We start from the raw sequence: 16265 nt of genomic DNA on the forward strand, positions 1-16265 counted from the left end.
TGATGCAATATGCCAGGTGCTTTACAAACATTATTTCAAGGACGCCTGGGTGGCTCAGAGGCTGAGTGTCTGCCTTCGGCGCAGGGCGTGACCCCAGGGTCCCGGGATCGAGTTCCGCATCGGGCTCCCTGCGTGGAGCCTGCTTCTCCCTCTGCCTATGTCTCTGTGTCTCTCAGGAATAAATAAATAAAGTCTTTAAAAAACAAAATAAAACATATTTCATCGACGTCTCACTGCCTCTACTCCATGAAAGAAAATAGAGGCCAAGAGATTACAGCAATGTGACCAAGGTGGTAGGTGGCAGAGAATTCACATCCAGGCCGACAGGCTCCACACCCCACATTTAACCATCACAGCACACGTGAGCTCTTCTCTCTATAGGGTCCATTGAAGTTTCCCAAAGGAGAGAGAATGAAATGGTCGCTAGAGTGAGCAAATAGAAAAATCCCATTCTCCCTTCCAGTGGGCAGTAGCAGGAGCCCCAGCCAATTCTCAGGTCTGGGTCCTTGTAAACCACAGGGTCCTACCCCAGCCTTCCCGCCCAGGGAACCCTTAGGAACAGAGGCCGTGGTCACTCAGCCCCCTCTCAAGCTCAACCAAATCCCTGGGAGATGAAGCAGGAGTGTAACCATAAACCAAGGCCCCGCTTCCTCGGGGAAGGCACTGGGGACCCTGGATATCACAGTTGCTTATACTTGAAATCCTATCGTATCTGGCCCAATGCCAAAGCTGCTCGGGTTCTGTAGTGAGAAGGAGCCAGAAAGGCCAAGCTCTGCCCAGAGTCCTGGCACGGTGCAAAGGTACAAGAAGATCCCTGCCCCGGGCAAGGTGCGCAGCTGTAGCCTTAGATGACGGAAGGCAGGGATGGCAGCAGTCAAATAAGGACACCCCCGGCGTCATTACTGCTAGGACGAGAGAGGGTGCCATTTCACTTCTCTCAGCTCAAACGTTCCCACTTTAAAAATAACTTCTCCCAAGGCTCCGGCAAAGTGTGAAGGGGGTGGAGACGTTGCTGTACACATGAATCACGCTCCAGGCTAGAAGCATTTAACCAGATTATCCCTACAGTTGTTCTAAGCGAGACAGAAAGGGCTGCGGTCACTAATAGCACTTTCAGCTGCGGGTTCTTTATAGAAGGGAAGCAACGAGAAGCTCCCCAGTTCCTGCTTGATGTGCAATTCTGAAAACTTCCTTTCCGTCCCGAAACAAGGACATAACTGTAATCCTCTTAATTAGGAGATTATTATTCAGGTAAAACATGAACTAAGATACCCAGCTGGCAACAGCTGCTTCGGTGGACTTGTGAATTTAGAAACTAGATCATAAACTTAAGAGAAACGGAGGAGCCAGAAATGTTAGAGGTCATCAAAGATGTTAGATGTCATTTCTAAAATATCCATGTGAACTTAAAAATAACACACTATTCACACTTTAGGAACCCAAGACAACTACCACATACATTTTTGGAGCACTCACAACCTAAAATCTGGAAATATTCTTGACAAATTTCTGGTGAGATGCCAAAGCACCCATGAAATGAAACACAATTTTATCTTAAATCAACAGTGGTATTTATTTATATCAACATGTTATTCAAACAAGCTTTTTCATTGTACAAAGCCATGTAAGTGTGAGCAGTCTTAAATACAGATGTAATCAATCTACAAGGCCATCCCTACCCCGTTAAGCCCCTCAAATCAAAACTGACTGGTGAAAACCGGTCTAGAAAAACAACCTCCCACAGGTCCAGGTTTGGTTTCATTACAGGTAAGATTTCAAAGTGAGCTCGCAAACACTTGCTCAATGACTGAATAAAAACTGAAAGCAAATATAACAAAACTTTGAGGTAGATGTCGGACATAACCTTTCACTACTCTGCGTGTGGGTGACACTAAGCTGATTGATTATAATGGGCTAAAAGTCTGCCTAGAGTTTGAAGCAATATGACTAAATGCATGGGTTTCTCTATCTTCTTCCTCTAGCCAGTTTCTTCTGGAAAAACGGATTTAGGACAATATCTAAGTCAAATAATGAAAGCACCCAAAAACATTAAAAACAGAACTAACACATGAGCCAGCAGTCAGACTTGTGGGGACACCCAAAAGCATTGAAAGCAGAAATTCAAACAGGTATGTGTACATCAATTTTCACAGCAGCATTATTCCCAATCGCCAAAAGGTGGAAGCAACTCAAACGTCCCTAACAGACACATGCGTAAGCAAAGTATACATTCAGGAGACTATTACTCCACCTTACAGAGGAAATCCTGACAGGCTACAACCTGGATGAAACTTGAAGATAATACGCGGAGTGAAATAAGCCGGTCACAATAGGACAAATACCGTCTAATGCCATTTATATGAAGTACTTAGAGTAGTGAAAATTGTAGAGATAGGAAGTAGACTGCTCTTTTGTCAGGGCTCATACGAGGGTGTAATGGAGAGATACGGTGTTTAATGGGTTACAGAGTTTCAGTGTTTTGGGGTTTTTTTTGTATATTTTTTTATTAGAGTTCGATTTGCCAACATATAGCATAATACCCAGTGCTCATCAGAGTTTCAGTTTTGTGAATGAGGCAGTTATGGTTGCACAATAATGTGAGCGTAGGAATGCCACCGAATTTATACACTTAAAAATGGCTAAGACGGTACATGTTATGTCTATTTTATCACGCTTGAAAATAAATGATTTTAAAAAGCACCTTGCAATCTCAACAAGTTGTTCAGAGGCTAAAAAGCTCACCACCTTAAGTCACTCATGTCATCGAACAACTTCAACTCTTCTCCAGGCCACCCATTAACTAACATAATCGAACACATCGAAGGCAAGTTGCCATAAAGTCAGAGACCGGACACGAAAGGCATTTTTGCAAGTAAAAATATAAGCCAAAAGAAAAACAATACATTAAGAATTAACAACTACACTGCAAGAACCTAAGGGATCTTCTCTGCAAGAACTGAAAGAAAGAAACAAGGCAGAAAATAGAGGACATGACAACACATGATGAAGACAATCACCAAAAAATGTTGGAAGATGCAGGGGAAAAAATGCACAAAACTTCTCTTTGCAAAAATTCAGTGTTATAAAATTTTAACTCATTAAGTATGAAACTATTTATAGCTAAATAAAAATCCAAGTCAAGTTCAACCTAGCTCAAATGCCAAATAGCCAAAGTGCATAAAGGGAAGGGGTTTAAATCCTCCTGACAACCAAGGTGCCCGGCCTTGGTTTGCTTCCACAACACACAAGGAAAGGCAAAGCTTCTCCTTTGGATCACTAAACACCACTGTCTACCATTAGGACCCAGTAAAACCAACCTTTCCTTAGGTCCCGTGATAATTTATATCATGCCATTTGAGAAGGCATCTAACACAACCTTTCTGACCCCAGATACTTGTAAATTTCTAATATAACAAAATAAAGACTTCCTGGAAACACCTTGTGTGATTACTTGTTTGATATCTTGTTTCCTCCACTAGACCTGTGTTATCCAGGGACGCCTGGGTGGCTCAGTGGTTGCACATCTGCCTCTGGCTCAGGGCGTGACCCCGGAGTCCCGGGATAGAGCCCCACATCGGACCCCTTGCGTGGAGCCTGCTTCTCCCTCTTGAGTGTCCCTACCACTCTCTCATGAATAAATAAAGAAAATCTTAAAAAAAAAAAAAAAAAGACCATGTTATCCAATATAGCAGCCATCAGCTAAGGTAGATATTTAAATTAAAAAATTCATTTTCTGGGCAGCCCCGGTGGGCGCAGCGGTTTAGTGCCGCCTGCAGCCCAGGGCGTGATCCTGGAGACCCTGGATCGAGTCCCACGTCAGGTTCTCTGCATGGTGACTGCTCTCTCTCTCTCTCTCTCTCTCTGTCTCTATGAATAAATAAGTAAATAATCTTTTTAAAAAATTCCATTTTCTGTGTCTTACTAGCCGTATTTCAAGGAGTCAATTCACCACGTGTGGCCAGTGGCTACTTGGCAGTGCAGATATAAAATATTCCCATCACTGTGGGAAATTCTACTGGACGGTATTTCTATAGAGGGTATGTTCCATGGAGGCAGGAACCTTCTGACCTTTCCACCAATGTACACATAGCACCTCTCACAGAGACTGCCAAATAGGAGGCATTCAACAGACATAAGAAATAAATATTCAACAGTCAGTGCAGTAAATGGAGAGGATTGAAGAGAATTCAGAATAGAGTCCTAGAGTTTGTGTGCAAGAGAGAGAAGGGGGTGCATGGGAACTACAGACTCCTACAGATTTAAGGTCAGATTAAGAAAAGCAAAAACAAAACAAACTGAATTCCCAAAAGTAGCAAAGAATTTGACCCTCTCAAAAAGTGAATCCTGCTACCCAAAATGTGGTCAGTCCACAGGGCAACAGCTCCCCATCCATAAGAGCTCGTTAGACATACGGAATCCCAGCGCCTACCCCAGGTGCTATTCAATTAGAATCTGTATTTTAGGGGATCCCTGGGTGGCGCAGCGGTTTGGCACCTGCCTTTGGCCCAGGGCGCGATCCTAGAGACCCGGGATCGAATCCCACATCGGGCTCCCGGTGCATGGAGCCTGCTTCTCCCTCTGCCTGTGTCTCTGCCCCTCTCTCTCTCTCTCTCTCTCTGTGTGTGTGACTATCATGAATAAATAAATAAAATCTTTAAAAAAAAAAAAAAGAATCTGTATTTTAATAAGCAATTCAAATGCACATTAAACTATGAGAAGCATTAGTCTAGTTCTCTACCCTCCAGATTGAGCAAGTAGCCCTTGCTCAGCAAATTTGTAAAAAAAAAAAAAAAAAAAGAAAAAGAAAACAAAAGAAACCCTACGCACAATTGCATGTAAATCTATAATAATCACTATAACAATTTCAATGAAAAAAGAGCCATTTCTAACAAACTTGGAATCATAAACTTTTTTGTATCTCTTCTCGACTACCTTTACCCCCACTGCGCCCCCCCAGTGTAGGAGAACATGAAACACATGTAATATCTGTGAGTTCACATATGCAAACACATTCACAGCACTATGAACAAAACAAGCGGCACGTAACAAACACAGATACAGGGTATCCCAGAGGGACATGGCTACTGCCATCAAGCACTTTAAGCTCGGGGCCCCTGGGTGGCTCAGTGGTGGAGCATCTGCCTATGGCTCGGGTCGTGACCCCGGGTCCTGGGATCAAGTCCCGCATCAGGCTCCTTGCATGGAGCCTGTTTCTCTTTCTGCCAATGTCTCTGCCTCTCTCTGTATCTCTCATGAATAAATAAAATCTTAAAAACAAACAAACAAACAACAAAGAACTTTTAAGTGGCAGGAGTGATACACTGCTATGGTAAACCAAAAGTTCTGGTTATGAGACAGCTATCCTCATTATTTAATGGTTCTACCTGAAACGAACTCACTTTACATGTAATCCCGGGCTCACAGAGTCTTCAGGAGTGTGTTGCTACAGTGATCAATTAGGCTTGTTGTGTGTGTGTTTTTTTAATAAATTACAATTCTTCAAATAACCAGTCCATTGGCTACAGTGTTAATGCAATCTGGACACAAAAATTCAAGTTGTTTCTGAAACTTTATCTGGTAGGGGGTAGTTTTTTTTTTTTTATCCCTTTACCCTGGAAATTATGTTGATGAGAAATGTTAAGAAATTTTCTAGGTGTTTAGAATTATAAATTACTTACACAAGGGCACCTGGCTGATTCAGTTGTTAGAGCAGACAACTACTGATCTTGGGTCGTGAGTCCAAGCCCTACACTGGGCATAGATCTTACTTTAAAAAAATAAATAAAAACTCGATATAAATTTTTATACCTGTCCCTTTCATTTTTATGTACTTCCCTAATCTTCCAGCATGACTTTTTTTTTAACATCTTCACTATTTTTATGATAAAAACTGATTTTTTAAAAAGCATTTCTCTTTAAAAAATAAGAGTAACCAAAAGATGCTCTCAAAAGTGTTCTTGGACTTTACTATGAAAATACAACTCAAGTGAAATGTACCTATTTCCCTCACAGAAAGCTGCATCTGAACAAGTTAAAAGTGGGAAAGACCATAAAATGTCAAGTGGGAAAAAGTGCCTAACTCTGAGTGAACCCATCTATTGCCCCACAGAGTCTCCTCTATCAGGTTCGTGGGCCTGCCATACGGGGAGCCTTCCGCGCCCACACTAGCTCACTCAGTTTGGTATCTGTAATCACTCGTGATGACTGCTGAGGGCTTCTTGTCCCCAGCTCAAACTTTTTAGTTCTCTTGAACCTCGGCTTTTCAGGTACCAGATTGTAGCAAACTCACTCTAGGGGGGCCCAGATGAGTCACATCTCTGTACTAGCCTCTCCCCTTGAGTTTGGGTAGAACCGTGACTTGCTTCTAGCCAAGATTATATGGCAAAGGTGATGGGACGCCACTCCTGGGATTATATCATGTTATAGAAGGCTTTAGCTTAGCAGACCCAGGTGAGAGATTCCCCTGCTGGCTTTGAAGAAATAGGATGCCATGTTGTGAGAGGTCTGCAGAGGGCTGCATGGCCCTAGGTGGTTGGTTCTAGGAATGGTGAACTGTCAACCAACTGGTGACAGTTCACAGCCAGACAAAAAACAGGGGCCTCAGCCTAACCACAGCAAGGAACTGAATACTGTCAACAACCACATAACAGGGTACTTGAAGAGAACCCAAATCTCCAAAAAAGAGCACAGCTCTATCCAACAGCTTGACTGCAGTCCTATGAGACACTGAGCAGAAGACCTAGGGAAGTCATGCCCAAATTCCTGACCCAAGAAACTGTGAGATAAAAAATGTCTGTTGTTGGGGTGCCCGGGTGGTTTGGTCAGTTAGGCAACCAACTCTCGATCTCAGCTCAGGTCTCGATCTCATGGCTGTGAGTTCAAGCCCCATGCTGGGCTCCGCACTGGGCATGGAGCCTACTTAAAAATGTCTGTTGTTGTAAACTGATAAATCTGTTATTCAGCAATAGAATACTTCAGTATTGGCTACTTGTGCATCAGCAGACACCTACCTAAGAACTGATTATTAGAATGAATGCTAATTCTTGGAATTGTACTAAGTCTTATCCTTCCAATATGGAAATACATCATCAAACTTTAACAATGCCTGTAATCTCATATAGCCATTCACATTTTGGTTTGTGGAACTCCAGTGGATTTTCCAGTGAGGATTTCCAAATTTCCGGCCATGTTCTTATAATCGTCCCTCTCTCCCTGAGCCACATCTTCTACCCCTTAAATGTAGATGCTGCAGATTGAATCCCTGTTCTAGCAAGCCTCCCAGCTGCCAAATAGCATCTACTGCCTAACTTCCAACAACCTGAGAAAAAGCATATATGGAACACAGGTGGTCTCCAAGGTCTAGCTAAGAGAAAAGCAAAGTACAAAAAAGAGCAAGAATAGAATTTTTACTGTTAATTTCTCCAACGGCCCTCTCTAAAATTGCTAGATTATATACAAACTCATATTGTGGTATAGAAGGTGGATGGGCAGTGGTCAAAACAGATACTGTATTTCACTCCAGAAAAAACAAACGCAAACTTGTAGAAATTAGATAAATAAGAGAAGGCAAAGAATGCAAACAGGTAGAAATTAAATGTTCTTCACCATAAAACGTGGTAAAGAGAAGTAAACAAAAGCTGCCATCAGTGCTTTATCAAAAGAGAGCTCACGGGGTGCCTGGGTGGCTCTGTTAGTTAAGCCTCTGCCTTTGATTCAGGTCATGATCTCAGGGTCCTGGGATCAAGCCCTACATCAGGCTCCCTGCTCAGCGGCGAGTCTGCTTCTGCCTCTTCCTCTCCCTTTGTGATCGCTCTTGTTCTCACTCTTTCTCTAATAAATAAATACAATCTTTAAAAAAAAAAACAAAAAACAAAAGAGAGCTCACACCAGCTTTGCCACACTCATGCGAAGTACCCTTTGCGATCCCTGACTCCTAGCCACCAAGCCCATTTCTAATCATTATTTGGTCTCCCGGGTATTTCAAACTCCAGAAGAACCCTGCATGGGTGATAAAAATAATCCAAACACTGCAAAAGACTGTGCCTCTTTGTAAATTAAACTGCAGCCTAGTTCACAGCGCTTACAATGTGATTACCAGCCGGACGCAATGAGGAGCAAGTCCTGGAAGAGCAAGGCTCAGACTCAGACTCCATTACCAATTACTCACCCTATTACTAACCTAGTAACTCTGAAACAGCCTGTAAAGTCGGAACATTGCATCTCCAAACCCCATTTGAACATCAAGAAAATCAGCATATAAAAATAACTTTTCTTTTTAAAATATCTGTAAAAATAGTAAAATCTCCTAATTGAATGAATTACTGTAAGACACTGATTGTAACATGCAACATTGCTTTGGATATGTATACGGATAAACTGTCGATTAAATTTCATCACGATGTTAAGTGACTACTGACTTTAAGACATATTCTGATTTCAGAGATGTTAAAATTGTGGAAAAAAGGTAGAAAAGGGTGCATCTTAGAACTGATGAAACACAATACTGAAAAATGTGTTTTGCGGATAGTCATTAAACACGGAGTCTCTGAAACGGGCATAGATTCATAATCAGTAGTATTCTTAAAACTATCAATTTTGTTTCACTTCTCATTTGAAATGAAGAATGGATGGCACATGTGAATTTCTGACATCTTGCACAAACTTTTTTTTTTCTTGCACAAACTTTAAAACTTAAGGATTCCTAGTTTGAAAATCATCTCACTTTCACTGATAAAATCACAGATCAGGAGACAGATAAGCAAGGCCCTACTCAAGTAAAGTGACCGAGTGCAGGGCCGGAAAACTAGTAAGCAGCAGTCAAGGTTTGCAGCCAGGTCTCTGGGGTCCTGCTCTGTGTTCTCTTCACAGAAATCAGAAATCAAATGAGGCATGAGCATTCTCTGGTGCAACACTACAGCGAGGGCAAAGCAATGAATAAAACTCTGTCCGTTTTCAAAGTTGTTCTTTTTATGAAACAACACTCCTCAACTTCCCTGATAGAATGCTGATGACTGATCATTTGTTCAGCTACTCGGCTCAACTACTAGAGGGTTTCAAGCTATGAGAACGGCACCCAGCTTCTCAACAACACCTTCTCTGCGTGCTCTGAGGGGTGGAGATCGTAACACATTACCTCATCAGCCACATGCCAAACACTAGCCTCACAAGACCCTGCTGTATGAGACCAAGGCCATTCATTCTTTATGGAAAACTCTGGGAATTACAGAACCTTGCAAAACTGTGTAGCATCTGCTATACTCTGACCTAGGAATTTTGATCCCCAGAGCATGTTGAAAATCTGTTAATGCTCTGCTTTAACTGGCTTCTTTAGAACCAGAGGTTATTCAAGGAGGTCAGTAAATAATCCATCTTCTCTCGGCGTTAGTCCCTTTTACACTGGTTTCTTGCAAGGTGACTTACAGGGGACTTGCCACTGTTAGCTGGAGAGGACTCGAACACCATTGCACTGGAGTGGGATTGACTGGAGATTTCAGCTACGGGCTTTGTCAGGACATTTCTAGATGTCTCTATTACAGAATTTCTCATTGTATCATTCATTTCAATCACTTCAAAATCCATTTCATTCCATTTCTCTGCATCTTCTTCTTCATTCTCTTCCTCGTAGTCATTTAGCTCAGAACTAGACAGCAAAGCTTTCTGGTCCTCGCTTTTTCTGTGTTCTTTTCGCTGTTGATTGAGAGGGGAGGTGGCTAACTTATAGAGCACGGGAAATAAAACAGCAGTGGCTATCGAGGCCCCCAAAATGGTGTACAGAACTACAGGCAAATCAGGGTACTGCCCTTGAAGAATTCCAATCACCGCAGGAATAGCCATTTCTCCCAAGGCAGCACCAACGACAAAAAATGCAGCAGATTTCCCATGGATGGTCGTGTACTGCTCAATCCAAGAAACACCACTAGGAAACGTGGTTGCCATCGAGGCCCCGTACACCGAAGTCGCTATCCAGAGGCAAACTGGGCTCTTGTCGAAAAGCACCAGCAGTAAGGATGATGCCAGGCTGCCGACGTTGCTTAACACAATCATGGTTCCAGGTTGTAAACATGTAGCAAAAAAGATTGCTAGGCCCCTGCAGGCTGCAAAGGTGCCCCAGAAGACGGAGTTCAACAGCGCCGCTTCACTTTCTTTCATGCCAGCATGGGTGGTCGCAAACGAGAAAACGTAAGAACCGTACGTTACCTCGGCTCCAACGTAGAAAAAGAAGAACAGAAAAAGGAGACAAAGAAGGGCATTGTGGTATTTAGCTCTTCGAGACCTCTGAGCAGATGCTTTGGCTTTCTCCTGCCTTGAGCTTTTCTTAAAAAGCAGAGCGAAAAAAAAGAGAGAAACTACAAAAATGTAAGTACCGATAATAGCGTAGGCCCACAGTAAATTCATATTGTCAGGTACTCTGAAGAGAGATTCGGAGTCCGCTTCAGATGACTGGTTGAGAGCAGAGTGGTTAGAGTCGGCCTCTGTGTGGTTTGCAGCAGACACCGTCGTCGTGCCCAGGGCCAATTTAGCCAGCAGTGGAGCCAAAAAGGCACCCAAGGCAAAACTGAAGTGTAAGGCCTGCATGTGTGGGGCTCCTTTGTCCCCCCAAATAGCCAAGATTAGGACGTTACCACCTACCAACAAAAGATGAGGAAAATGATTTAATCATAGTAACTTAACAAAAAACAGTTCATTACTATCAGAAAGAGGATTAGTATATTTTTTGTGGCACAAGGACTAAGATATTCTCCGTCATCAAATGTTATAACTCAGTCAATTTTATGATCAAGGAATTCCACCGGAGAATTCTAAGCATCGTAACATCACATCGTCACAAATGGATTCTGCAAGCTAGTAAACCACTACCTCCTAGAGCCAGGCACAGTAGCCCAAGGCTTTTTTTTATAAGACAGTTTTAATATGTGACTGGCGGGGGTGGGAGTGGGGGTGGGGTGCGAGGGGGGCGGGGAGTGGGAAAGAGGTGGATATTTATTTGTTTGTAAACATCTTCAATATATATTATCATCAGATAATGGCCAAATTACCAGTTGAGGAAAATTATCTATCTCGTAGATGCAAAACATAGGTTCAAAAACCTGAACACTGTAGAATTCTGCTGGGCCCATTACAGGAAACAAAAGTAAAAGGCAAGAAGCATCAAATGTTGTGTTTTCTCTTTCTCTTTTTTTAAAAAAAAAAAAAAAAAACATATTTGCAGATAAACATACAATTGTACCCCATAATTTCACAACCAAACTAAGCCTAAGGTATAAAATATCCCCAACCTATCAGGTAACAGTAGAGCAGGGGAAGAAGAGACCTGGGTTTCGGGGGTAGACAAATGCCAAGTATGTTATTTAGTAGGTTTTATAAGATACCAATACTCATGGAGGGGATTTCCTGCAGGAAGGCAGGAGCTTTTGAGAGAGGGGAAAAAAAAAGAGAAGGAAAATAATATACTGCACAGGTTTCTCTTAGTTCAAAAGGCAGAGTGCTTTTCAAATTGGATAGCTGCTTCTAGGATTCCTCAGCCAAATCCGGTTCCAAAGCTGGTTTAACCTATTAAGCCATCAATTCCTCCCATACTACACTGATAAAGTTCTATCCCAAAATGGAAGCCCACTCACCTATACCATAATTACCCACATGGGGGACCCTTTCCTGTTTGGATACTGTAAATCAATAATCTCTCACTGAACAAAATTCTTTAAATTCACTCCATGGTTGGCTGCTCAAAAGCAGGCACCCTACTTGGCAAGAAGAAGAGTTGCCAGAGGGTGGTTCTGACTGGGTGACCCCATGAGCAATTCGGTAGGTCGGTGTCATTTCACACTGCAAATGACAAGTTGATGTCACCTGCTCTTTTTCTAGTAGAAAGTCTCTATTCCCAGAGATGACACTGAAGGGCTCACTGACCTGTATCCAGAATGCCAATTGAAACACCAAAGACGGACATCATGATGATCAATAACACCGCTGTCTTACAAAATGGAACAAGATAAAGACCAACTGTGGTAGCCAACATTGACATTCCTGAGAAGAAAGGTAAAAGTCAGCTATAAAAAACAGTATTCACACAAAGAGTCGTGAATCAAGTCAACATCATAAACCCTCCCATAAATGCAAAGCAGGTCAAATTACAATTGAGTAACAGTAAGTGAATGAGAGGTTCAGCATCTACAAACAGTTATTTCCTTTGCAAGCTTTCCTAATCTTTATGGACCATAAAATATAAGTTATCCTAAAATGAGTACATTTCCAGCATTGCTGATAATCAAACCACATCCTACAGGGCAAAGTTTTATAGCAAAGCAGATAATGCAAAAATTATTTATTTAAATATTTCATATTTTTAAAAGAGATGTTAAGGGACGCCTGGGTGGCTCAGCGGTTGAGCGCCTGCCTTTGGCTCAGGTCATGATCCCGGGATCCGGGATCGAGTCCTGCATCAGGCCCCCTGCATGGAGCCTGCTTCTCCCTCTGCTTGTGTCTCTGCCTCTATCTCTCAGTCTGTGTCTCTCATGAATAAGTAAATAAATCTTTTTAAAAATATTTTTTAAATAAATAAAAAGAGACGTTTAGATATGAGATTAAAAAATTAGGAGAAAAAAAATAAATAAATAATAAATTAAAAATTAGGAGAAAAATAAAATGCTGTTACAATAGTTTGTAGGAGAAATGTATTAAGCAATTTAGCTTGAGAGTAGGGAAGGAAATACAAGAGATCTGTATGTTCTCAACCCACCTGGGAAATCTGAGTGATTATTCATTTATTCATCAACAAGAGTAAATTATTCTCCTTACTTCCAAAGCAGTTTTATCTCATTAATCCAGATTTTCTTTCAACGTGTCTATTTATTCAAAAAAGAGCAAGTTAGGGATGCCTGGGTGGCTTAGCGGTTTAGTGCCTGCCTTCGACCCAGGGGTCCCGGGATCGGGTCCCACATCGGGCTCCCTGCATGGAGCCTGCTTCTCCCTCTGCCTGTGTCTCTGCCTTTCTCTGTGTCTCTCATGAATAAATAAACAAAATCTTAAAAAAAAAAAAAAAAAAGAGCAAGTTAAAAGCTTTGCCATCTAATTCAAGGGTGAGGTAGAGAGGTCTGGAAGCATCATTAATATGCGCATCCGAGACAAAAATTTAGCCTATGTCATTTTGCCCCCAGTACTTCCCACCTTCATTCTCAGTCCAGGGTCTAGCCGGGGCAAGTTCAAGGAATTCACTTCTGACCTATGGTGGCTCCAGCAGATCAGCCCTAAACCCTGACAGGCAGAGTTCTTTGGACTAGTATGTGATCCTAGGGGTGGCGCCTAAACTACACTGAGAGCCAGGAAGGCTAAGGATAGTGACACATTCTAGGGCTAATCTAAATTTCCAGAGTGGCCCAGCACAGATTCCCTATAACTGCTGAGATGAAAACAGGCACCAAGGAGACCTGATTTCCACTGAGAATGCCTGGCAAACACTACCCATTTGAGTTGTCAAACACAACATATTTCATATTTAAAAACAAATTGTAAATTCCTTGAAAGTCATAAAAAGCTAAAATTGGTCTTTACTCACCCAAAAGTAGAAAATGATTCATATTGTCGAGAAGAATTCCACCAATCACAGAGCCACTCAAAAATCCAAAAGCACGGCCCACAAAAATCAGAGAAAGACTGCTAATGTTGCGGTTCACGTTTGTTGCCAAATCTTGAAAAGTCGGTCCCAGTATAGCAACACTCATTCCCTAGAATTTAAAAAGACAAAATCTTTTATTTACAATCAGTAAAATAACATCTGCCTATGTGGCAGCTTAAAATATTATTCCTGGTTTTTGATGTTGTCAAAACGGCAGTATTTCTGGGTTGCACAGTATCCTTCCTCTGATACACACAAAATACACAGGAGACAGACAATTTAAACATTTCTAAACCTAGATTTTTCTTCAAAGCAAATCCCAAGCTATGAGAGAATATTTGTTGGAAACTTAAAAAAAAAAAAAACTTTTAGGACACCTGGGTGGGATCAGTTGCTGAGCGGCTGCCTTCAGCACAGGGCGTGATCCCGGGGTCCTAGGATCGAGTCCTGCATCAAGCTCCTTGCATGGAGCCTGCTTCTCTCTTTGCCTGTGTCTCTGCCTCTCTGTGTCTCTCATGAATAAATAAATAATTTTTTTAATGTTTCTAATGGGTCTATGCTTCAAGAATAATTTATCCTACTGGCATCTGGGTGGCTCAGCTGGTTGAGTCAGTCTTGGGCTCAGGTGGTGATCCCGCGGTCCTGGGATCCAGCCCAGTGTCAGGCTCTCTACTCCTCTGCCACTCTGCCTGTGCATGCACACTCACTCACTTACTGTCAAATAAATAAAATCTTAAAAAAAAAAAAAAAAAGAATTCCTTCTAATTGGACTGCTAGGGATCCCTGGGTGGCGCAGCGGTTTGGCGCCTGCCTTTGGCCCAGGGCGCGATCCTGGAGACCCGGGATCGGGTCCCACGTCGGGCTCCCGGTGCATGGAGCCTGCTTCTCCCTCTGCCTGTGTCTCTGCCTCTCTCTCTCTCTCTCTGTGACTATCATAAAAAAAAAAAAAATATATATATATATATATATATATATATATATATATATATATATATATATATTAATTGGACTGCTCTGCTTGAAACACTTGGGTGTGCGTCCTGCCCAAGCCGGAGCAGTCCCAAACTGAGAGCTGAGCAAGCACTTGGTATGGGGAGGGGAGGCTGAGCTGCATCTGCAATCCAATCACTTCCTGCCTGCAAAGCACCCAAAACAGGACCTGGCACCAGTGCCCTGCAATGATTTTTCTTTTTTCAGATCATCAAAATCCTCCAAGAATCCGTTGTGGTTCAAGAGAAAGACGCTGAGTGACCAGGGATGACTGTCCTCAGAGGACTCACCCTAGTGAATCCCCAAGATCCCCATTCATCAGGCCGGGGATGACAGGGAGACCTCCACAAATAAGGGAGTCGTGGGGCAGCCACGGGGGTGTCAGAAGGCGGTTCTAGGGATCCCTGCGGGGCTCAGCGGTTGAGCGCCCGCCTTTGGCCCAGGGCGTGACCCTGGAGACCCGGGATCGAGTCCCACGTCGGGCTCCCTGCGTGGGGCCTGCTTCGGCCTCTGTCTCTGCCTCCGTGTGTGTGTCTCATGAATAAATAAATACAATCTAAAAAAAAAAAAGAAGAAGAAGAAGAAGAAGAAGAAGAAGGCGCTTCTAGCCCTGCAGTTTGCTCTAAGGAAGACGCGGGGGACCTAAAGGTCTGTCTGTGCACGGCTGCGGGCAGAACGAGAGCTTATTCCTGGCTCCCGCACGGAAAGCCGGCTGCGTGGTGCAGAAAAGTCCTTTTCCCTCTCGGGGCCTGTTTCCTCCACCTGCAAACATAAGGAGTCGGCTGAATCTGGCCAGACAAGGAAGAGGAAATCCCAGGGAAGCAGCTTTGGGGGATAACTTGGCATCTGCGTGGGCTGGAGGGGCAGGGGCTCCACACCCGACCCCCCCCCCCCCGGGGAGCTGCCCAGATCTCGGGGGAAAACCAACTTCGCACTGAACAGCGCTCGGGCGGCGGGGCTGTGCCCGTTCTGCAGATTCGGCCCCGAAGGCCGGCGCCGACGACCGCGCCCAAGGTCACCAGCCGGCGGGCGGCGGAGGCGAGCCGCGAACCTCCCGCCCCGGCCCCGCAGCCTCGGGCCCCCGCGCTCACCAGCCCCAGGAAGGCGGCGCACAGCACCGCGGTGATGAGCCAGCGCAGCCTGCGCCCGGCCCCGCGGCCCCGCCGGGAGCCCGCCGCCGCCGCCGCCGCCGCCGCCGCCGCCGCCGCCTCATTCTCCGCTGCGGCCGCGGCCTGGAGGAGCCGCTGCCCGGCAGCCGGCGCCCCGGCCCCGCGCACGTCCAGCTCCAGCTCCAGCTCCAGCTCGGCGGCTGCGGAGAAGCGCTCAGGCGGCCGCCCCGCCGCGCCTCGGGGACCCGCCGCCGAGCCCCGCCCCCAGGCCCGGAGGCCCCGCCCCCAGGCCCGGAGGCCCCGCCCCTCCAGGCCTGGCGGCGCCTCGAGGACCGGCCGCCGAGCCCTGGCCCCGCCCCCCACAGGCCCGGAGGCCCCGCCCCACACGACGGCCCCGCCTCCTGCCCCGCCTCCCCGCGCGGCGGCCCATCCGCGCCTCAGGGACCGGCCGCCGAGCCCCAGCCCCGCCCCTCCAGGCCCCGCCCCCCCGGGGGGCCGCCCCGCGTCAGGGCCGCGACGCCCGCCCCTCAGCACGCCCGGGGGCCGCGCGGGGT

General features: G+C 44.8%; 1 protein-coding gene across 1 annotated transcript; it reads right to left on the bottom strand.

Moving 5' to 3' along the window:
• Positions 1-1547: 1547 nt before the first annotated feature.
• SLC60A2 (solute carrier family 60 member 2) lies at positions 1548-16141 on the bottom strand. Its single transcript, XM_077904889.1, is given in 6 exon segments — positions 1548-9410; positions 9412-10625; positions 11908-12024; positions 13553-13721; positions 15694-15911; positions 16003-16141. Coding segments are annotated over 6 exon segments (1914 nt in total). The 3' UTR covers positions 1548-9353.
• Positions 16142-16265: the final 124 nt, after the last annotated feature.

This window comes from Canis aureus, chromosome 7 (genome assembly GCF_053574225.1).
Source record: "Canis aureus isolate CA01 chromosome 7, VMU_Caureus_v.1.0, whole genome shotgun sequence".
NCBI classification, from domain to species: domain Eukaryota; kingdom Metazoa; phylum Chordata; class Mammalia; order Carnivora; family Canidae; genus Canis; species Canis aureus.